Here is a 21,445-nt window from a genome sequence, read left to right on the forward strand (position 1 = left end):
AGGTAACTCCAGACCTCGGCCTTGCTGGGGCACTGCCTTGTGGTTCTCATCATGTTCACTCACATCCCTCCTTAGGCACAAGAACAGGTTTATAATTTCAGATTAAAAAAAGAAGGTGGAAGAAGGAAAACAGCCCTTTATGGAAGCAGCTTCTTCAAATCTCATTCTGGATCCCATCTCAGCTGGATCTGAAAAGCAAACTCCACTCCGTTGTTCTGGTCCCTGACAGATCCCCCATCCCCTTCCAGCAGGCCAGGAGAGATCATCTATCCAGAAGAGAGTGATTTCTGTTTAACAGTCCAGCACATCTGCCCCAGAAGCTCAGGGCACTTCACTAAGGTGAAGAGCTGCCCTTGGAGGTGGCACTTAGCAGGTATCATCTGAGTTTGCTCCTGCCTTGAAGGTCCAACCTCTTGTAGAAGCAACTTGCCAGCAGGCTCCCAAGTCCATGCCGAGATGAGGGTTACCTTGACACTCTTGTGAGCAGACACACCAGGACAAGGTTTTGAAGCAGACCACAGCACGTGAACAGTGCATGACACCAACATGAGGATGAGCACACAGGGGGAGGAAGGGGCATGTACTGGGGCAGACTCCAGCCGCCGGCCCCTCGCTCAGCGCAGGACGAGACAGGACACTCAGTGCCATAATCAAGCTGTCCTTCACCTGCTTGGGGCCGGGGCGTCCCGCTCCTCCTCAGACTGCCAGGAGCCACATCGCTGTCCTCCTCATGGAGGAGCCCCTCGGTGTCCGAGGAGAGGCGGCTGCTGCCAGAGAGGCGGGGAATGGTTTCAGGTGGGAGCCTCCAGGTGATGCGGCGAAGATCCAAGTCTTCTCCCAGCAACGGCACATATTTCCACCTGGAGCCTTTTGGGACAATGCAAGCACTGGTGTTGGCATGATCTGCAGGGGCCGGGGTGGGCTACCCACCATTTCTGTGTTGCTTGCTGGGGAGGGGAAGGGGCAGGCACCAGTGGGAATGGTACCCGTTCACAGCCCATCCCAAGTGTTGGCTGATGAGTTCAGGCAGTGCAAACATCATGTGACTGGCAGATGGAGAATGGTGGGAGTATGACACTCATGGGGTTCTTCAACACTCAGGCTGTTTTCCAGCCCTGTGTTCACCATGACAAAAGGTGAGAGTCAAAGTCCCACCATGTGCCTGTCCCTGAAGAGTCTGCAACAACTGTCCTCTGCTCAGAAGCAGTTTCATCACTCCTTGATGTGCACTTGGGATGGTCAGGCTCTTGATGTTCCCATGGCTTTGCTTTCTGAAAGGACCAGGGACTCGCTCTTGGATCCCCAAGCCTTGGAGAATCCCCCCAGAGAAGATCCTACTGACAAGACCCATCATTTCACTCATGGCCCATCTTCCCCTTGTTGTCCCAGTACAAGACTAATTCAGAGAGTGAAGTGAGGGAAGAAGAGAGGCCAGTGCATTCCCAGCACTGGTGAAGTCCCTCCTGTTGGCTTGGCCAAGACCCTGAGCATCCAAGGGACTCAGAGGTCTGTGCCTTGCCAGTGCTTCCTTACTGACAGTAACTAGAGATCCAGCCAAATGGCAACAGGAAAGGAATATGAGCAGAGAAGGCCATGAAAAGCCACTCCCACCCCATGCTGAGATTTTTCTTTGCCTCATGGCTAAGACAAGGAGATACTGGTCTTATTTACATTGTGACTTGTCAAATATTCCCACAAATGCAGGTGCTGTGCTTTGCAAATGCTAATCTCCACCACGTCCATGACTTGGATCTCTCCATCTCCGACAGGACAGGAGCAATGAAGCTCATTGCTGAAAGCTCTTGTTGAGGAAAATGAATGTTAAGAAAGACCTTTGTAAAACTCAGAGCAACATACCTGTATCATCAGAGACACTGGGATGCTTGCTGCCAGCTGGAGAGCGGAGCACATCTGTGCTGTACATCAGGTAGCTGTCATAGTCCTCACCTCCCTCTGCATCAATGATGGGGATATCAGGGATGATGGGGACTGGAGGAGAGGTGAAAAGTGCCATTAGACAAGCAGCTCAAAACCACACAGGCCTCCTGTGCTCAGGCTGGCCCTCAGCATCCCTGGGGTGATGGGGAGTGGTCCCCAGCACTACTCCTGCCCCTCTGCTCCCCACCCAGGCAGGTAACTCACTGGACATGGGGCGCTTGGGCTGCGTAGCGAGGTTGATGGTGGCTGCTCTCTGAGGTCCCCAGCCAGCAGAATTTCTGGCCCTCACCGTGTAGCGATAGGGTTGGGACTCATGCAGGTTTTCTATCAGCACCATGCGCTTCTTGGGGTCTTCAACCAGCACCTTCTTCATTGGGCCAAAGGGTTCTGCAAACACGGTATGCCTGTCACCCACGAGAGACAGGGGACCCCACAGCACCCCACCCTTGGCCAACAGGCTCACTGAGGTTTGCTGTAGGACACTGCCTGGCTCTGGGACAAGGTGCAGCAGCTATTTGGGTTGCTCACAGCAGGCATGACACAGTTCTGGGGAAATTCTCAAGAAGAATGCTGAAGTCAACATACAACACAGGTCTCCTTACGCTGGTGTGCCACATATAGTACCTTCCTGGCATAGCACCCAGCCTTAGGTCTAGGTTTTAAGATGAAAACCAACACAAAACACCATGGAAGTGAATGGGAACTGAGAACACTCAATTAAATCCTGTGTCACCATTTTTCTGTACTCCTTCCATCAAGAAGTGAGCCCTCCAAATCCCAGTTTTCACAAGAAACATGCCTGGAACTGTTCTGCTTTTGCTGCTGCTTAGAAGCAGCCCAGCCTACAGAAAGTGTATTCCAGCCCCTCAGCCTGGCTGGACTGCCTGCTCTGAAAATGAGCTCTTACCATTGTCCTCGTTGACAAGTCCATAACTGACTTCATAAGCTGTGATCTCCCCGTTGGTTTCTGCAGGCTCAGCCCAGCTCAGCTGTGTCACAGTGGAGGACACGACGTTGAATGCCAAGCGCCCAGGCTCGCTGGGCACTGGAAAGGTAAGAGCAAAGGGACCAGGTTATTGCAAATCAGGATCTGGTGGATGCAGATGCTCAGAGTTCTGCAGATCACAGCTGGGTTGCTGTGGGAGATGCTCAGTGCTAGACCCCAAGATCACCAGAAGCTCAGGGCTGGAGCCCTGACCCCATGCCAGGTGCACAGGCACAAAGCTGCTCCCAGATGGTGGGAGGAAAGGTGTGGAGTTGCTCACCTTCCTCCAGCGTGCGGCAGTGGATGATGTCGGAGTAATCCCCCTCACCCGCAGCATTGTAGGCGCAGACTCTCATCTCATAGTCACAGAAGGGGTAGAGGTTAGTCAGTGCTGCTGGTGGAGTTTTGACATCCATGAGATTAGCTTCTGACTCAGAATCCCCTTGGATCCAGTATTTCACCTGGTAAAGCAAGAGCAAGCAGTGATTCCTTCAGATCCTCACAGAACGGGTGAGAAATTCCCAATCTCTTACTGAATCTGGGAAAGCCAAGGTGTGCCATTCCTCTGAAGTGGGGGCCAGGGCGATCTGAGCATTTCATAGTAAGTAATGGAGAGGGAGAGGAACTTTCCTGCAAATCCCACATCCACCCAGCAATAGTCCCTCAAAGATGGAAGGGACTAGAAGGGGTGAACTTGCTTCCTTCTTTAAGCATCTTCTTGGATCCCTTCAGTACAAATGACTGTGTGAAACACCTGCAGGATGGGACTCATGCCCTTCCCTGTGATCCACTCGCTCCTTACCTTGTACCCTAGAGGTTTTCCAGGTGGAGGACACCAGTTGAAGTTGATTTCTCTGGAGCTGAGGGCAGTGGCTTTAGGATTATATGGTGCACTCAAGTAGGTTTTGGTGGACTGGTGGATCTGGCCCATGCCAGACATCGAGGAGACACCATCCACCAGTTCTGCAGACACGAGGAAGAAAGAACACATCAGTGGCAGCCCACCCGTTGGAATGAAAAGAAGGAGGTGTGCCTCTCTAGCACTGCCCTACCATGCTGTGATAAATATATCATGCTGTTGACCCACTTGATGACATCCCTTGCAGTTTTCCTTGTCCAGCCACAAGAACCAGCAAGGATCATCTCATGGCAAGTTCCACTTCTCCCCTATTTGTATGGCTTTTTACTCAAATCCCCGAGGAAAAGGAATGAAGTATCCACTCTATTTCCTTTGGCGAGGTGTCTTACTCATCCTTTCCACCCACTGTCTATTCCCTCTCGTGCCTCTAGAGGGAGACCCACATCTACCAGTCGGAGCTTGAGGAACCTCTTCGGTGCTTTTTGGATGAAGAGCAAAGCTTGAGCTCTGTACACCACCTCGGGATGGTGAGTCCCACACCCTCTGCTGCCATCCCCTCCACCTGGCTGCCAGCACCTACCTGGGTCAGCGATGGTCACCGTGGTCTGGGGGTATCTGCCGATCTTGGCACCATACTTGGGATGGATGAGGTCAATTGCAAATTGCTTGAGCTGGTAGTTGTTTAGGAGGGTGTCTATTTCAGTCAGCTCCAGCAAGGGGACCTGTATCTCCTTTCGGGTCTCCCCAGGCTGGAATGGAAGACCACCCTCTGTGAAGATGTAATCCTGGAGGAGAAGGAAGAGGTGTGAGATTAGGTGGAGAAAGTGAGTGGAGGAGATGGAAGAGGTTTGTTCAAGGTGAGGCTGATTGGGGTTTTGAGCAACCCAGTCTAGTGGAAGGTATCCCTACCCATGGCAGGGGGTTGGAACCAGATGATCTTTATGGTCCTTTCCAACCCAAATCATTCTATGGATTCTATCCTATCCTGGAGGAGAAGGAAGAGGTGTGAGATTAGGTGGAGAAAGTGAGTGGAGGAGATGGAAGAGGTTTGTTCAAGGTGAGGCTGATTGGGGTTTTGAGCAACCCAGTCTAGTGGAAGGTATCCCTACCCATGGCAGGGGGTTGGAACCAGATGATCTTTATGGTCCTTTCCAACCCAAATCATTCTATGGATTCTATCCTCCTCATGGATTCTATGATTACAGCCTGCAGCATCCATGAGGAGGTGCCCAGTGAGCTTCCCCTCATCATTCAGGCAATTCCCATTTCCCTTCCAACACCCACAGTTCCAGCAGCACTTGGTATCCTCTGCCTCAGGCACAGACATCCTCCCAGGTCCCTGAGGCACAGGGAGCAAGGGATGAAGGCAAATGTCCACCCTTGTGCTAACCTCAAGCCTCGGGTCCCCCCCTCTCCCAGCCACATCCACTCAGCCTGGTCAACTCTCTTCTGCAACCCCATGGCTGGCTCTTTCCCAGCCCTCCATTCCCACCTGCCAAGGCCAGGAGCACCACCCTTACCCTGCCATCCTTGGCAGTGAGGTCCCGGGTCCTGTAGGTGACTTGGGATTTCCCGTTGTCTATGATCTCCCGGAGGACAGGGATCTTGGCCAGCTTATCAAAGCGGCTGTGGGAATAGGCTGGCTGCAAGAAGGTGATGAGGCTGCTGGCTGGAAGGGGGAGGAGAGAAGGAATGTGTAGAGCAAACACATGAAGACTCACATTACGAACACTTAGGAACTCTGTTCAGGGAGAACATCTATCACCCACAGGTGTGAACTGTACATGGAGTATTACTGCCTGGGCTGGAGATTTCACCACTCCAAATTTGTGCTCCCTGAACAAAACAGCCAGGTGGGAAACAGAGGCAAAGTGCTGGGGACATTCACCTGCCCCAAGCACAGCATAACAGCAAAGAGGTTCTGCTTCACTCCAGCAATCTATGAACTGGAGCAGCAGAGGCATATGGTCAGCACTGGATCTGTCACAGAATTGGTAGCATCTAAATTTGTGATGATCAAATGTTTGGGTCTCTGTCAGCAGGGGATGATGACCTTCCTTTGGATACTTTAGAAGATGCTCCAGTTTATACCCAGGTGACTTCAGATAGGAGTAATCAAGCAAGTCTCCCATCTGTGATCTGGGGTGGCTGAGATACACAGACTGTGCCTTCCTTACAAACCACCTCAGCCCACCTGGACATGGAACACACACACACAAACAGCATTCTTGTGCCAGTCACAGCCCTTCACCTTGTTCTTTGATGATGGTGATGTTGACAACTCTGCGCCCAATCTTCGCGATGCCGTTCGGGACCTCAATAGCCTCCACCTGCAGCTGCTTCTCATCATCATCCTCCTCCCTGATAAACAGTGGGACACGGACATCCACCAGTTCCACAGCCTCTTGGAACTCCACCATGCCCTGAGCATCTGGGGGAACAGGCAAGGATGAGACATGGGAAATCCCCCCCTAAGCCCAGCTAGGAGTCAGCACTGGGCTCTGCTCCCTACCTTGGTCTGAGGTCACAGTGTAATAACCCGGTGCAACCTTCAGGTCATTGAAAGCCTCGTGGGAAACATGTTTTTCCACTGCTTTGATGATGTCTGACTTGGCTGAGCGAGGGGCAGTGAGCACTGTGTCCACAATGGTGTGGTCCTGCCTGGGACCGGGGGGGAAGAGAAAGGCAGGTAAGACCTGAGTCCTGGGTTACTCATCTCACATAGCAGCTAGGGGGGCAATGAATTTGTGGGGCATTTAGTCACCCCACACGTGTACAACGAGGGAGAAGCTGCACAAGAGAGGGCTGCGAGTTCCTCTTACCTTTTCCCAGAATTGGGCTGTAACCTGGAGGAAAAATAAACCACAAATTAGAGTGACTAATGCATTTGCAGAGACAAAGTGCTGTGTGAATCACAGCCCTGTGCAGGTCTGAGCTGCAGAACTGCCCTGCGGGTGCCAACCCATCACACAGAGCCCATGGCCCCAGCACATGTTCCCTCCTGCCTGGCTGCTCCCTCCCACCCTGGGTTTCCCAATGCAATGAGAAACATGCCCACAGGGGAGATTACATCTAGATCAGGCTGTGGGGAGGGGATACCACTCCCTGCTCACTGCTGGCACCCCCAGACTCCTCCCATCCTCCACCAGGCACTCCTAACTTTGCACCAGGCTGAAACTTTTGAAGGCAGTGGGAGTTTTCCCATTGAGCACTATGCAACCAGGATTTGTTCCTGCTGGTCCAAAGCCAGATGTAGTTGAGATCTCCTGCACAGCTGGGAAGGCTCTGCTCTGCAGCCCTGGGTGGGTGAAGCACCACACCAGGCTTGTGCTGGGTTTGTCTCACAGTCCATGCTCCACCCTGGCATCCCAGATTTTACACCCCAGTTCTCTGTCCACCCCCTCATCAGCAGGGCCCTGGGGGAAACCTGCCAAGCTGGAGGTCTCTCCCCCACTCACTCACCTGAACTTGGTCTGCTGGAGCTTGTGGCATCCAGGGATGTGCTTGAAAATATCATTCAGCTGCAAGAAGCAAGAGGGACTTTAATAATGTATCCCTTGCTGAACAGGGATGTGTTCAGCAAGCAGGAGCTGCTGCCAGCAAACATAAAAGAGCCCTCTGGCCACCCTGGGTCCTTCCCACGTGCCTTCCCACACCAAGCAGAGACCACCACATGGTATCTCCCCAGGACATAGCAAGAGGCTGCAAACTGAAGCTAAACAGGAACTCCACATCACATGCCCCAAGGCAAACCTCAAATCTCATCGATTTGGTAATTCTCACATTTGTGATCTTAAAATTTATGCTGTCTCTCAGAATGAGGAAAAATTGCTTCTTCCTTTCAAGAGCTGTCTGGGTTCACAGCATCACAGACACCTCCTCAGAGTGGTTGTGCCCCAGTCCCACCCTGACCCCCCTCATGCCCAGGCTCTTACATTCTCCTCCACTTCCTTGCGCAGCTGCTCACACTCCCGAGTGTCTGGTTTCATCAGGTTCTGTGTGAATAGCCTGGCCAGCCTCAGGGACAGCCCATAGGGAACTGGAAAGAGAAATTCCCAAATCAAACTCCTTCCTCCTTGGTTAGAGAAATAACCCACCCCCCAAAGCTCTAAGTGTGGGGGGCACATGCAATGCTTGGTGTCCAGATCCTGCTGTTAGCACCCAAACTCCAGAGCACCAACCCTCTGAGAACTGGGGGCTAACTGGGAAGCTCTCTGCCAGATACACTAAGGAAATCATCCTGTAGTGGCTCTGGACTGATGAGGCAGCAAAATCAAGGCTGGGTCACTGAACTCATGAGACTAAGACACATACAGGATACATCCACCATGTGACCAGGCTGTCAGGAGGTCTCCAAGGGTCCTGCTACAGGGCTGGACATAGGAATGTTTTGCTCAGCTTCCCCCAGGATAGAAGCAGATAAAGGAACCTACACCACCTACAACTCAACTTGGCAGTAATGCCATGGCTGCCAGAGCTGGGAGCCACCACCAAGGCTTTGGGCCCTTTACTGTACCCATGGTATCTCCTCTGTGCCCTGTCCCTCAGATGTGATGCTCACCCAGGTCTTTGGGGCTGGTGGCAGTGGGGGAGGTGAAGGATTGCTTGTGAACATTGTTGTGGATCTTCCAGCGGACTGTGTCCCGACCCTTGAGGGACCCACTGCGGACCATGGGGGTGTCCAGGTGGTCAGAGGACATGAGGCTGTGGCGCAGCATGTAGTGGTCCTCCTTGAAGCCAACAGTGCGACCTGCAGAGCCAAAGTCAGGGTCAGAGCCTGGGCAGACTGGGATAACACCAGGCCTCAACATCCCAACACTGGAGACTTTGTTCTGGGTGAATCTTTAGGGCTTACACCATGCTAAGAGTGTTGGGATGTCAGGAATGGAGTGGGGTGGAGAGGCAAGGGTTGTCCATGAGTGAAGAGAACACATGCCACCAGCTAGGCATTACAAGGGACACTGGTTGAGGAGAGCCAGCAGTGGGATCCCCAGCAGAGCATCCAGGGTGTGGAGCAGGGAGGAGCACTTGTCTCAGGCTCTCTGCTAGGAGATTTTCCACAATCCACCTCCCCAGCTCAGAGAGGAGGAGGAAACCTACTTATCCCAACCCAGCAAGGCAGTGAACCCCACAGATCCCTCTCCCCACAGGTCAAAGGGCTGGTACCTCGTGCACAGCAGGGAAGCAGGGCCAGGCAAGTCTAGAAAAGAAACAGCCAAAGACACAATCACTTTGGACACAAGGACAAAACCCCTTCATGTCTTCATCTGTGAGGATTCACATCAGCAGGGATAGGTGGGCAGTGGGTGGATGGGGCTCTGGAAGCTGATTTTAGCCAGATATCCCTTCAAGTAGGGGAAATTCCACAGGAACTCATGTTGGCAACAGCAGAGGTGCTGGACACCACTGGGATCCAGCCCTGCCAATGTGGCCATGCTGGAGGCTGGGTGGATTCTAGAAATTTGTCATGGTTTTGACCTTTGTCTGGTCCTCCCCCCAGGCTGGGGGATCCAGCCAAGGCACTCACCTTGCAGCAGGCACAGAACTTCCAGCAGAGCAGCAGCAGCAGCCCCAGGAGCAGGATGAGGAAGATGAGCAGTGGGATGAGCCAGAAGAAGGTCGCTGGAGGGCACTCTGCAAGTGACAGCAGTGTCACTTCCAGGCATCAGATCCCATATGGGGTGTGCAGGGAGGCAGTGGGAGGCAGGGACAGAGGGGAAAAGGCTGGACCACAGCTCTCAGAGGGATGGAGCAGCCCAGTCAAGCTTGGAACTTCTCTCTTGGAGCTCACAACAAGGAGTGTTGTTCAGGGAGAACTATTGCACCTCTGCTCACATCCAGCCATCCCTAAAGGCTGTGCAGCACCTCACATCAGTCCCTGCCAGTGTCAGCAGTAGGAAGGCAGTGCTGTCTAAAGGTGTTGCTCCCTGAGGGTGCCATACTCCACTCCTCACACTTCACATGACAGCCAATGTCACCCACCCCTGTCACACACAAAGGTGGGCAGGGAGGTCCTACCTGCAGCTGACACTGCCCAGGGGCACAGGAAAGGGACAAAGCAGGGACTGGAGGCACTGTGGAGCCAGTCACTCTGATCCAGCCTCCAGGCTGAACATCCCCAACTTCTCCCGTGCCCCTCCTCACCTTTATTCTTCTGCACACGGACAGTGGTGTTGGGGAGGACACTGGGGTCTCCCTCTAGGGTGTAGTGGTATGTGCAATCATCATCCTCATCCTGGAAGGAGCAGTACTCGCCAGCCTCCTCTGAGGAGAGAGGTGACACAGTTGCAAAGTCACCAGGATCAGGAAAGACTTGGGGAACAGCCTCACATACACAACACAGAGAAGGGAGACACCAATGTGTCTACACCCAGCTCTGCTTCTCATGGTACCTTTCTTCAGCTCTTCCACCATCTGGATCTGGAGGTGGCATGTGCTGCAGTTCCCTTTCTTGTTGCCTGTTCCCCAGGTCTGGCAGGTAACACAGTCCCGGATGCTGTCACACACAGCCTGGAAGCCCTGGGTAGAGGTGGGGTGGGGGAGTCAGGAGACAGGAAGCTCCTACAGGAGCAAGGGAGGGCACAGTCTCCAAACTGGCAGAACTGGAGAGGCAGTACTGCATCCTCACCCTGTGCCAAGGCAAGGTCAAAGTGGAATCACTGAGAACAAGCAGCTCACAAAGGATTGGATGGGGCTTGGAGCAACCTGGTCTGTGTGAGGTGTCCCTGCCCATGGCAGGGGGTTGGAAGTGGATGAGCTTTAGGGTGCCTCCCAACCCAAATCAGTCTGTGATTCTACTAAATGTGTTTTTCTCTAGTCTTGAGGCAAATCACAACCACGAATTGAGCCTTAATCCTCTGCCCATCACCAGGGTGCGGATAAACACAGAGAGACACTCAACAGTTGCTGCTGGTGAACTGGAGGGCAAAGGAAGCCTGTGGCTAACAAAGCAGCTCCCACATCAGCCCTTTCTTGGCCACAGGACAGGTGAGACTAACCCTTGCACAGGATTTGTTCCTGACTGAGATGTGCCTTCATCTCTGCATTGCCTTCCTTCCCTGGAGAATCTCTGTGTGGGAAGGAGAACTGATAAACCCAGAGAGACTCACCAGGGAGTAGCTGATTTCACAGGTGGAACTGGTGTACAGCGAAGCCATGTCACAGATGCATCTGCCACACTCACACCTCCCATGGTTATTGCAAATGCCCTGGGAGGGATAAAGTTGAAGTTGGAATCCAAGAGTAATTACAGACACGCAGTGACACTGGGGGTCAAGCAAGGTGCCAACTCCCAGTGCCCCTGAGCTTCTGACATCAGGGTAATTCCCTACAGCCCTGCCTGGACCAGTGGTCCCTGGTGCAGGCAAGGCAGGACCTACCCCTCGGCTGTCGATGCAGGTGTCATTGCTCGTGGGACACTCACAGCCTGGACCCTCCCAGCCACTCTCACACACACAGGCTCCCTTGGAGCAGCGACCACGATCTGGGGGCAAGAGGATGAATTACTCAGTGCCCAGCACTGTACTACTCCCCTGGCCACTTTCCCTGGGGTGCAAAGAGGCTGCAAACAGACTCCACAGCATCCTCCCTGCACATTTCCAAGTGCAGAGTCTCTGCAGCCCATCACCAGTCACCCAATCCCCCGTGCCAGTGCCACCAGCCCCAGCACACCCCCCAGCTGGGGGACACTGGAGGGGCAGCAGAGCTGCTCTCACCATTGCAGAGGAAGCCAGAGCTGCGTGGGCACTGCAGGACGTCGTACTGGCAGAACTCCCCGTCGAAGCGCTGCGTCAGGTCCTCGGAGTAGCACTGGCACTTCCCACACAGGCACTCACCCCTGCCCGAGCAGGGCTCGACATCCCCGGGGCGGATGCAGCCCTCGTTGTTGGAGGAAACCTCTGGGGAGCAGTCACACGTGTCCCCTCGCCTGGCAGGGAGGAGATGGTGCTGAGAGAGGCAGGAGCAGAGTGCCTGACAGCAGGGTCCTGGGTAGGATGCCCAGGCAAGAACGTTTATCACTGTGGGTCCCCAGACCCAGCAGGATCCCTGGGAAGGGTATGGAGCTGGATATGGTCCTTACCAGCCTTGGTGGCAGATGCACTGTCCGCAAACGAAGTCCCCGTGGAAGCTGCACTTGGGTGAGCTCCACTCTTTTTGCTGGAAGAGAAGAGAGAAGAGGCATTACTGAATGGGCTTGGCTGCCACCAGGACCATTTCAGGAATCAGAGAGAGAGATGCAGGGGCAAAGTTTTGCCCTGAACACCAAGCTGTGCCATAGGAGAGCATGACCTTCTTGGTACAGGTATTACTGAAGATCTCAGCCAGGCTGAGCATCAATGAGGGTTTGAGTGGAACCCACATGTGCCCTCCAACATGTTCCCACCCCAGGCCAGGAGGAGGACATGTGTCTGCAACACACCTCCCCATACCTGTTCACAAGTACACACGTCGCAGACGACAGAGGTTTCAACTGTGAGGCTGTCACTCAGGGACGTGGGTTTCACGTGGATAACTCCCTTCCTGTCCTTCTCAGGGAGGCTGCAGACGTGCTGCCCACCAACATACTCCAGTGCCTTCACGTGCATGTTGAACTTGCCCTGAAGAAAGGGACACACCACCTCGGGGATGAGCCAGCTCTGCTGGACCACAGCCTGGCCAAAGGTGGAGGGCTCAGCCCCTCACACATGCCACCCCTCCAAGCACTTACCACTTCCCCACGGGTGATGTGGAAGGAGCCAGATTCTGTCTTTTCATACATTGAGGAGGTGAACTCTGTTTTGATGGCTTTGGGGGTGAAGTCAGCCCGGATGTCCATCTTGGAGCGAATGCGCTGGGTGGCACAAGATAACCACCTTGATTTTCAGCACCACCTCATGCTCTGCCCCAGAGGAGCCACATCCTCCCTCCTGCCCACCCTCTGCCTTCCCTGGGAGCCAGAGTGAAGCCCCAGAGAGCACCATTACCTCAAAGGCTGTGCGGATCAGCTCCACGATGTTGGAAGAGTCCTCCTGGAGCACCCCAATCTCAGAGATGGGGAAATACTTGTGCAGTTTCTGCAAAGAGACAGGAGTCAAGGCCTTGAGAACCCTCCTCTAGCACTGGAGTGGGCTCTGCTTTGAGCAGGACTTGAACTAGAGACCTCCAAAAGTCCCTTCCAACCTAAATTACTCTCCAGCTCTGTGCTCCCACTGCTTTATAAGAAACAGAAGCCAACATGGGAATACCTCTAGGAGCCCAGATTCCTACACCAAATAATACACCCTGAGACCTTCCACAACCCAGAGCAGCCCCCTAACACCTTCCCAAATATCAAGGTGTTGATTTAGCACTTGGGAACAAGAGATGGGATAACACTTTCTCCTCACAGCCAAGCAGTGGTCCTGGAAAAAGGTAAGCCCATGTGGCATCACTGCCATGGTCTCCTCACCTGATAGTAGCTGTAGGAGTGGTTGGTGACAGCAAAGATGGGGATGATGTTGTGTCGACCCAACAGGCGCACCAGGGTGGGCACTGAAGGGTAGTCCTGCTTGGTGTCATACACATAGGTGCCATGGGTGTCTAGGTGACACTGCTCATCATTTCTCGCCAAGATCCCTGCCAAGACGTTGGTACCATCAGCTTCATAGTGAAAGGCAGACTCGGTGGAGAACACGAGCAGGTGAGTGCTGTCTTTCCTCCAGCCAATCTTATCCTACAGCCAGGGAGAAGGAACCTTTACCTCTGTGCCCCTCAAACCCCTGCACAGCACTTGAAGCACTTGACAGGACAGCCCTGGCAGGAGCTGGAATATCCATGGGGCAAGGCACCACCTCCACCTGGCAGCAAACACAACCAGCTACCTGGCACCAGGAGTCCAAGCACCCATCTGCACCTCCAAAGCACAGGGTGTCTCACACCCACAGCTCAGTGCCAGGCACATGTATGTACAGGGGCAAGCCCACACTTTTCTGGACATGTTTGGAGCTGTGCTCATCCCTCAGCCAAGCAGCCAAGCCCAAGTGGGCTGTTTTCCAGGGAGCAGAGTTTCACTACCATGGGCATGGAGAAGTACAGAGCAAAGAGTACACACAGGGTGCCCACCAAGCAGCTCCTGTGCTGGGGATCAAACAGCAGAACCCACATTCTAAGACTTAGGAAAAACTGGGACTGCAAAACAGCTTGGGAGCATGTGACTGGGAGGGCAAGAGCCACATGCAGGTATAACATATAACCTGGGCTCCCTGGCTGCCGCATCAGCTGCCCAGCCTGCAGCTCTTCTGCTCATCACTGGGTATCAGAAAGATCCACTCATTAAAACACAGCCCTGCCCACACAGCTCCTGAAGCCCTGGCCACCTTCACCTTGCAAACAGCTGTCTGCAGGATGGCATCAAAGCCACCCTCAGGTGCATCCAGGTTGCCGGAGATTCGCTCCTTCTGGAGCTTCTCGTTGAAGTAGTCGATGTTGCTGGTCAGGCGGATGACGTTCTTGAAGGAGAAGGGGGAGTCAGCTTTGTGCCAGGGCTCGAGCAGCCTAGGAGAGAAGGGGCAACCAGGGTTTTTGCAGGAGGTAGGAGCAAAGGGATGCTTTGGTGTAAGGAGAGTTATCAGGTATTGGAATGGGCTGCCCAGGGAGGTGGTGGATTCACCATCCCTGGAGGTTTTCAAGATGAGACTGGATGTGGCACTTAGTGCCATGGTTTAGTAATCATGGTAGGGTTGGACTTGATGATCTTGGAGGTCTTTTCCAACCCAGCTGAGTCTATGATTCTATGAAGGAGAAGGGTGGGGAGGGCACCCAGAGGCTGGGGAGTTGGGAAGCCATGGATTTGAGCTGGCAAGCCATTAGCACTGAGAGGTAGAAGGGATAAGGGCAGGGATGGAGGAGAAGACAAGACATGTAATCTATCACAGCAGTGTGGGGAAGGTCTGAAAGCAGAGGAGGAGGATGCTGACATTAGCATGGTGCTATAGCACTGAGGGATGGGGAGGCCAAGGGAGACACTGGCAATGAAGGGAGAAAGATGGACAGAGGTGTTCCCACTGCAGAGAGTGAGTATCAGGAAAGCCATGGAGAAACAGGCACCTTCCCTCTCCTCTGCTCCCATCCTGGGGACCCATTGGGTTCACTCACTTTTGAGGTCTCATGTCTGTCTGAGGGGACGAGACTTTGTCCACAAACTTGCCAAATCCGATAGTGTAATTGGAGGTCAGGTCTTGCAGGAACGCCGCTGGGAGGAGAGGAAGGGAATAAAGAGATGCCTGTGATCTCACTGCTCCAGGGAAAAAGGTCATTTCCTGGACATCTTCTCTACTAGTCAGGTCTTAGATGAGACTTGCAACCTGCCAGCTTTTAAGAGCTTAGGCCTAGTCTTTTTTTTTGGTAGAAACCTATATCCCCTTTGGCATTCCCCTTTCCAAAACTGGAGCTTCTGCAATAGCACCTGCCACACCAATCGGTTCAAGATGCCAAAGTCCTTGCACAGATCAGCTCTGTGGAACACCAGATCCATGCTGGGCTGGAAGGAGAGAGCGCATGTGATGGTCCCTGCAGGGCCAGGAGAGGCATCACCCTAGGAGGCTACACAGAGCAGCGATAATGAGAAACTCTAATTAAAGCAGACACCTCCTAGCCTGTTGCAAGCTGCATCCCTCTCACTGGTGCTGGCAGAGGACTTGCAGCCACAAGCAGGAGTGAGCTGCCTGTCTTCATCAGCCAGCACAGGAGCTAACTCCCCTCTTCTCCCAGCTCTGGTCTCACCTAGGTTGTGGCCCATGCTTTTGAGGTTGTTCAGATCATCAGACATAGAGTAGGAGAAGTCCATGAGGATGTAGAGATCCACAGGGCTCTCCAAGGGCTGGAAGACATCCATGTTGAAGCTCATCTCCTCCCCAGCTCGAAGGTTCATGGCCATGCCCTGGGGAGACACCTGGGTCCTCTGCAGGAATGTGTTGATACTGGTATTCTGTCAAGAAAGAGAACATGAAGGGGATGGACTCCATCTCCTGCATAGACGCAATGAGGAGGAGGCAACGAGCAAGGAGATACGTGGGAAGTGGAAAGAAATGGATGATCATGCTGCCCTGCCTCATGTACAACAGCCTCTCCCATGTCCATATGTGTCCAGCTGGGCACCTCCCTCCAGACCTTGGCATTTTGCTTACATCTGTTTTGCCTGAAAAGCCACCCTAGCCCAGAGCAATCAGGGCTCGTGGCCAACAGGTCTGCCAGCTAGCAAAGGCAGAGCACTGTTTTTGAATAGACATACAAAACCAGAGCTACGGGCGTGCTGAAGCCTCTAGAGGAGGATGAAGGACCCTTCAGCAGAAGCTGAGCTAGGGCTGAGTTCCCAGCACCCACCTTTTGTGTCCACATCCCACCCCTGGAGTACATGATGCTGGTCTCTGCGCAGCCATATCGCAGCAAGTTCTCCCGCAAGTCGCAACGTGGCTCTTCAAAGCTCTGCCAAGGGGGCAAGAACAGCATTAGAGACACAGAAAGCACCAAAGCAAGCCACTGTGGAAGGGGAAAGACATGGGTCACGAAGCAGCATCCTCTGCTGAGACCATTATATGAGCCTTTGGGAGCACGAACAGGGCAGAGAGATGGAGATGAGTCTTGCACAGAAGACGCAACATTCCCCAGCAGCAGGGAAATGTGACCACCAGTGACCTAATGGGTTGTCTGGGATAAGACCCTCTCTCTATCCCTTGCATACACTGTTTCAGACCTGGCACACTGGCATTTACTGATCAGCCCCTGTATTCCTGCAGGCCCACCCTGGACTCCTCTCCCTCCCCATTTGTCCACACCAAAGGAAATCCACATTTCAGCACTTCCTATTCAGAAGAGAAGCTGAAGCCAAAAAGCTGACCCTACTCTTGTGTTTCTCTCCTACCAAGGGTGGCAGGATCCCTCTGTCAGCAGAGTGGGAAGCAGAGACCTGGGCTCCCCTGCAAGGTCTCACCTCATCAGCACAGAAGGAACAGTCCTTATCCACTCGGATGCACTCGGTGCAGTTCTTTGCCCGGGACAGCACACAGCGATTATCTACCAGAAAACATTAGGAATGGGGAAAACAAAGTGAGCTGTGGGAGGGTATGAGGAAGGCTGACTGCATGGAGGGATGGAGGGTTTGCCTGGGTTAGTTAGTTAGTAGACAGTTAGTGGAAACCGTCTACAAAACAACAGGGTAGCAAGAGAGGGGCCCCAAATGCTGGGGAGATAGGAAACAGCAGGAGAAACACACAACAGGTCTTCTCCAGATGAGAACTGGCATTTCTGGAGCCCAGGAGGGGTGTGCAAAGTCCCCATGGGACAGCTCCAAGGGGAGATGGCAGACAGAGCTAACCCAGCTGCACTCACTTTTGCTCCACTGGCAGAGGCCAGTGGCACAGAGCAGGGACAGGAGGAGCAGCCCAGCACACACCCGTGGCAGCACATCCATCCTCTTCCTCCTGAAACACACAGATTGCTACATTGCAGAGAGCCAAGACATGGAAATGGACCTGGAGATGACCAGGGCAGATCACCCTGAGCCCCAGCCCAGCCCAGCTGGGGCACATCCAGGGGAAGCAGTGCCTGGAAACAATCGCTGAGCTCTGCAGGGCAGGGCACAAAAGGAAAGCAGAAAAGCCAAGGGTCCACTGCTTGGGCATCTGCAAGGCTCATGTTCCTGGCAATGCCAGGGCAGAGCAGCTGCTACCCCTGTGCCCAGAGTCAGGGTGCCTGATTTGATGGGTCCCCCCTGGTGCAGGCAGACAGAGCACACACTGCTCCTGGCTGGAGCCCAGAGCCATCTGCACGTGTGAGCACTGACCAGGTCAAGACCTTGCTTTTCCTGACAGGTTAAGGGAAAAAAAAACAGAGGAAAACAAAGTGGCTGTCCACATCTCTCCCCAAAACCAAAACAGACCCCTCCCTTCAGCTATTTCCTATCATACTAAGAGTTTCCAGGATGGTCAAACCAACAATAAATAGAGGGCGAGGCCTTGGGAAATGCCAGACTTGGAGTTTTGGAGTTGTTGAATAAATCTATGGTCTTGAGAGCCTGGAAGCTCCCCTTTGTTCTGTCCAGGGCAGCAGGACTCCTCATGTGGATCCAGAGGCCAAATCCTAAAGAGAGTGAACTATTCTCCCTGCACCAATGCCTGACAGAGAAAACTCAGTGCCATCCAGAAGTCAGTGCTGGGACATAGTAAACAAAAGGGACAAAGCTGAAACTCAAGCTCTGTGGCTGCCATGCCAGGGGGTGGCCCTGGCATCCAGCAGGGCAAGCGAGAGCAGTCAAGGAAACAAAACAGTGTAAAGAATCTTTAAAGCATCTCCTTTTTGGAAGATGTAAGTGTGAAACCTAAGATGCAAAGGAATTGTCTTGTAGCTCCTTTCTGTGTCAGCCTTGAGTCTAAAATAAATGAAAACAATGTGAAAACCACTTAAAACAGGGAAAGCAAATGAGAGTATTTGTTATGTGCAGTAAAGATGTCTGAGTTCCCTGAAGGGTGTCCAGCACACAAACCAGTCACCTGCTGACTTAGCTACCAACAGCCTGACCTGGGGGGCAGGGAAACCCCTGGAAAGACCAACATCTCAACATCACTGGATCACACTTGGCCTCTGTATCCTGCATTGGCCACTGAAGCCAGTGGAAACACATGGAATGCAGGAATTGTTGTGACACAGCTCCAACCAACACACATCAACACCAGAGGACACCAAGGGAGGTGTTTGCACTTGGTACTCTGTGACAGTCACTGGATTAATGAGTAACAAATGACAGGACATTGGTATCTCATTCATCCTGTCAGCTGTGCTCAGAGGGATTTATCACAGTAATTAATGCCCCATGGCTGAAACGTGAGAAACACACAAACCTCAAGGCAGCATCTCTGTGGGGAAACCCAGGGAAGCTTTGCTGTTCATCAGAATCTGTAGCCAATGTGCTGGTTTTCCAATGTGCTGTTTTTCTCATGGGTAAAAGGTACCAACTGACTAAGGAAATCCCTCTGCTTCCTCCCTTGCCACCTTGACTGTCTCCAGTTCTGGCCCTCTGCAGGTTTGGCTTTGGGTGGTCTCTGTCTCTCCCAGCCAAGCCCCAGCACTGATACAGAAGTCAGCAGTTATCCTTGTCCCTGGACGTATCTGTGACCTCCTTCAGCAACATTCCTTGCACCAGCATTTGCTGGCAAACATCATGTCCTTTGCTACCAACACAGGTGGGATTTGAAGCCAGGAAAATCCCTTTTTCCCTTGCTCTACCCCAGTGAGCCATGCCAGCTGCAGCAACCAGCACTACTGGCACATGGGAGGTGCCAATTAGAGGTGATGAAAGGCTAGGGAAGTCCTTTGAGCCCATTGAGGGAAAACACACAGCAAACAAACCGAAAGCAACCAGCAAATCCCATGTCCCACTATGGCAAGGGCCACGAGGAAAGGATTGAGTATGGGACCTGATTGCTCAGCTCACAAGGACTTAGTTCATCTTCCTTTAATCTCAAGCAAAGAAAAAGTCACCAAGGGGCAGACAGACACACCCTAGGCCTTGGGCACATAAATTGCTATCATCTCTTTTCAAGTGCTGATACAAGAGACCATTAAACTCAGAGTGATATTAAAGTCCTGTTGCCCTGTGAGCCACCAACCTCCAAGGAGTGGGGAGGGCACTGGGAGCACAGAGCACTGACTGGGCGCTGACGGCTGCTGGAATTCTGCCTGTAAATGTTGTGCAAAAAGTATGGGAGCGGCCATCCCTCGATTTCAGAAGTGTCCTCTGGATAGAAAAACGTCACTTTCACTTCAGGAAAGCTGCAGGATTTGGTTGGATTTGCGTGACAACAACAATTTAAAACAATCTGTTCATTTGTGCAAACCTAAGGAATGAGGCAGAACAGCTTCTGGTAACACGCAAACATCCTATCCCATCCCAGTTATTGTTCCAGTATTTCCTTCTGGTCTCCTTCTGCTCCCCCAGCCTCTGCCTGCACCTCGGCACAGCCAACAAACCTGCCCCAGAAAGATGCCAGGAACTCCTGAGTTTGGAAAAGCCAGGGCTGGGTACTTCATCCCCAAAACCCAGGGGATGATCCAAAGAAACCACTGGTGCAATGGGGTGGAGGACAGGGTTGAAGTGGCAGATGGGGGAGAGGGACCAAGGAGTAGGTTATGATGAGCCATGAGCCCATGGTGGGAGCTTGGTCCCAGCTGCAACATGAGGAACACCCAGCAGGTTGGGCACATGAAGTGGGAAAGCAAAGGAGATGCATGAACTTCCCAGCACAGCCTTTCCTTCCTCCCAGCCCTTTTCACAGCCACAGCCCCCCATCCTGCTGAGGGGTGTCTGGGGGCTGTGCAGGGGCCTGATGTCCTGGTAGATGGGAGGAGGAACACCTGCTTGCCCACGTGCACTGAGGTTGGGCAGCACAGCAACAGCCACAGCAGCTCATGTTGCCTCAGTTCTCCTCCCAGGGCAGGGCTGTGGGTGCAGGGATCAGGGACACAACTGTCACTCCCTTCCTCCCCAGCACACGTGGTGGCACAGAGCTGCTGGTGCCACGCTCCAAAACTTGGAAATTATCAAGCCAGACTCCCAGAAAACTATCAAAAACTTGACCAGCAAATCAAAGCATCATTTCAACACAAAATCACACTGCTCTATGGGTTTGTTTGTCTCCCCCATCCATTTCCCCTCCTTCTCCACATGTGCCTCTGCAGCTGGGAGGCTCCACGTGAATGTCTCCATTTCTTGTTTCCAGCAAGAAGGGGAATCTCAGCTCCCAGATTGAGCTCCAGACCCCATACATAGCCCCAGCATCATCCAGCAAAGGACACAACACAGCAGAACCCATCCCAGGGACTCACATGGAGCTGCTGGGAGCTGCTTTGTGACCAACACCACCCCGTGCTGGCAAAGGGCTGGTGGCTGCAGCACTGTCTTGTCCCTCTGCCCCCCAGCTTTGGGCAGGGGGGAATCCCAAGGAGAAAGCAGGGGGTAATCCCAAGGAGCACAAGGTCAGGACGCTGCCTGCAGAGCTGCTCAAATGCCAGCACAGCCTGCAGAGCTGCTCAAATGCCAGCACAGCCCCAGAACCTTTCTGCCTCCCCCACGTGCTGCTCCTAGCACATTCTCTGCTCCTTTGGCCCCACAAGACACTTTTCGTCTCCCTCCCCTCCAAGGGTGCTCCTCATCCCTCTTTTCCACCACCTCACCCATGCCTGTCAGCTCCCTCACCCCAATCCTTCTGTCCATTTCAAATCCACCAGCTTACAAATACCCTGACACGTGCAGTTCAGCAAAGCTCACCCTGAATCTGCACTCTCTCCTAGACTTTTCCTCCAGAGAACTCTGGAGGGTTTTTTTCCCTTTACTCCCCCCTTGCAGAAGGTTGCAGACACCCACCCATCCTGCAAAACAACCTCCGTGGGCTCAGCAGGTTGAAAGCACCCACAGCCTGTCTGACCTTGTGCATTTTCACCCCTGGGAGCTTTCCCTGTGCACCAGCTCCAAGACACAACCACCTTTTTCCCCTTGAAGTGAGCTGACAGAGAGTGCAAACTTTGAAACCGGCAACAACCTGTCCCTGAAGGGCTCTGCTCTGCCTTCCCACCTGGCTGTACCCCCACTGCAGTGCCCCAAATACCTCCAGAGACAAACACAGCCCTCAAAGCCTGCTCAGTCACGAGCGCTG

At 53.2% G+C, this 21,445-nt stretch overlaps 1 protein-coding gene across 1 annotated transcript in view; it reads right to left on the reverse strand.

The window, feature by feature from the left end:
* ITGB4 (integrin, beta 4) overlaps positions 1-21,445 on the reverse strand; it is a 30,697-nt gene that overhangs the window by 5,311 nt on the left and 3,941 nt on the right. Inside the window, exons 2-32 of the mRNA XM_009073505.1 lie at positions 16,729-16,811; positions 16,122-16,223; positions 15,522-15,726; positions 14,895-14,991; positions 14,123-14,294; positions 13,210-13,473; positions 12,746-12,835; positions 12,490-12,612; positions 12,212-12,379; positions 11,863-11,939; positions 11,498-11,709; positions 11,162-11,265; positions 10,892-10,990; positions 10,175-10,301; positions 9,927-10,046; positions 9,310-9,416; positions 8,949-8,982; positions 8,344-8,532; positions 7,718-7,821; positions 7,245-7,303; positions 6,605-6,628; positions 6,295-6,443; positions 6,034-6,213; positions 5,303-5,451; positions 4,363-4,567; positions 3,726-3,886; positions 3,204-3,384; positions 2,846-2,983; positions 2,143-2,325; positions 1,858-1,989; positions 667-867 (exon numbers count right to left, since the gene is read on the reverse strand). Coding sequence (XP_009071753.1) covers positions 667-867; positions 1,858-1,989; positions 2,143-2,325; positions 2,846-2,983; positions 3,204-3,384; positions 3,726-3,886; positions 4,363-4,567; positions 5,303-5,451; positions 6,034-6,213; positions 6,295-6,443; positions 6,605-6,628; positions 7,245-7,303; positions 7,718-7,821; positions 8,344-8,532; positions 8,949-8,982; positions 9,310-9,416; positions 9,927-10,046; positions 10,175-10,301; positions 10,892-10,990; positions 11,162-11,265; positions 11,498-11,709; positions 11,863-11,939; positions 12,212-12,379; positions 12,490-12,612; positions 12,746-12,835; positions 13,210-13,473; positions 14,123-14,294; positions 14,895-14,991; positions 15,522-15,726; positions 16,122-16,223; positions 16,729-16,811 — 4,239 coding nt within the window. The remainder of the gene's footprint in view (positions 1-666; positions 868-1,857; positions 1,990-2,142; positions 2,326-2,845; positions 2,984-3,203; positions 3,385-3,725; positions 3,887-4,362; positions 4,568-5,302; positions 5,452-6,033; positions 6,214-6,294; positions 6,444-6,604; positions 6,629-7,244; positions 7,304-7,717; positions 7,822-8,343; positions 8,533-8,948; positions 8,983-9,309; positions 9,417-9,926; positions 10,047-10,174; positions 10,302-10,891; positions 10,991-11,161; positions 11,266-11,497; positions 11,710-11,862; positions 11,940-12,211; positions 12,380-12,489; positions 12,613-12,745; positions 12,836-13,209; positions 13,474-14,122; positions 14,295-14,894; positions 14,992-15,521; positions 15,727-16,121; positions 16,224-16,728; positions 16,812-21,445) is intronic.

Source organism: Acanthisitta chloris, unplaced genomic scaffold, assembly GCF_000695815.1.
Source record: "Acanthisitta chloris isolate BGI_N310 unplaced genomic scaffold, ASM69581v1 scaffold13064, whole genome shotgun sequence".
In the NCBI taxonomy this organism is placed as follows: Eukaryota; Metazoa; Chordata; class Aves; order Passeriformes; family Acanthisittidae; genus Acanthisitta; species Acanthisitta chloris.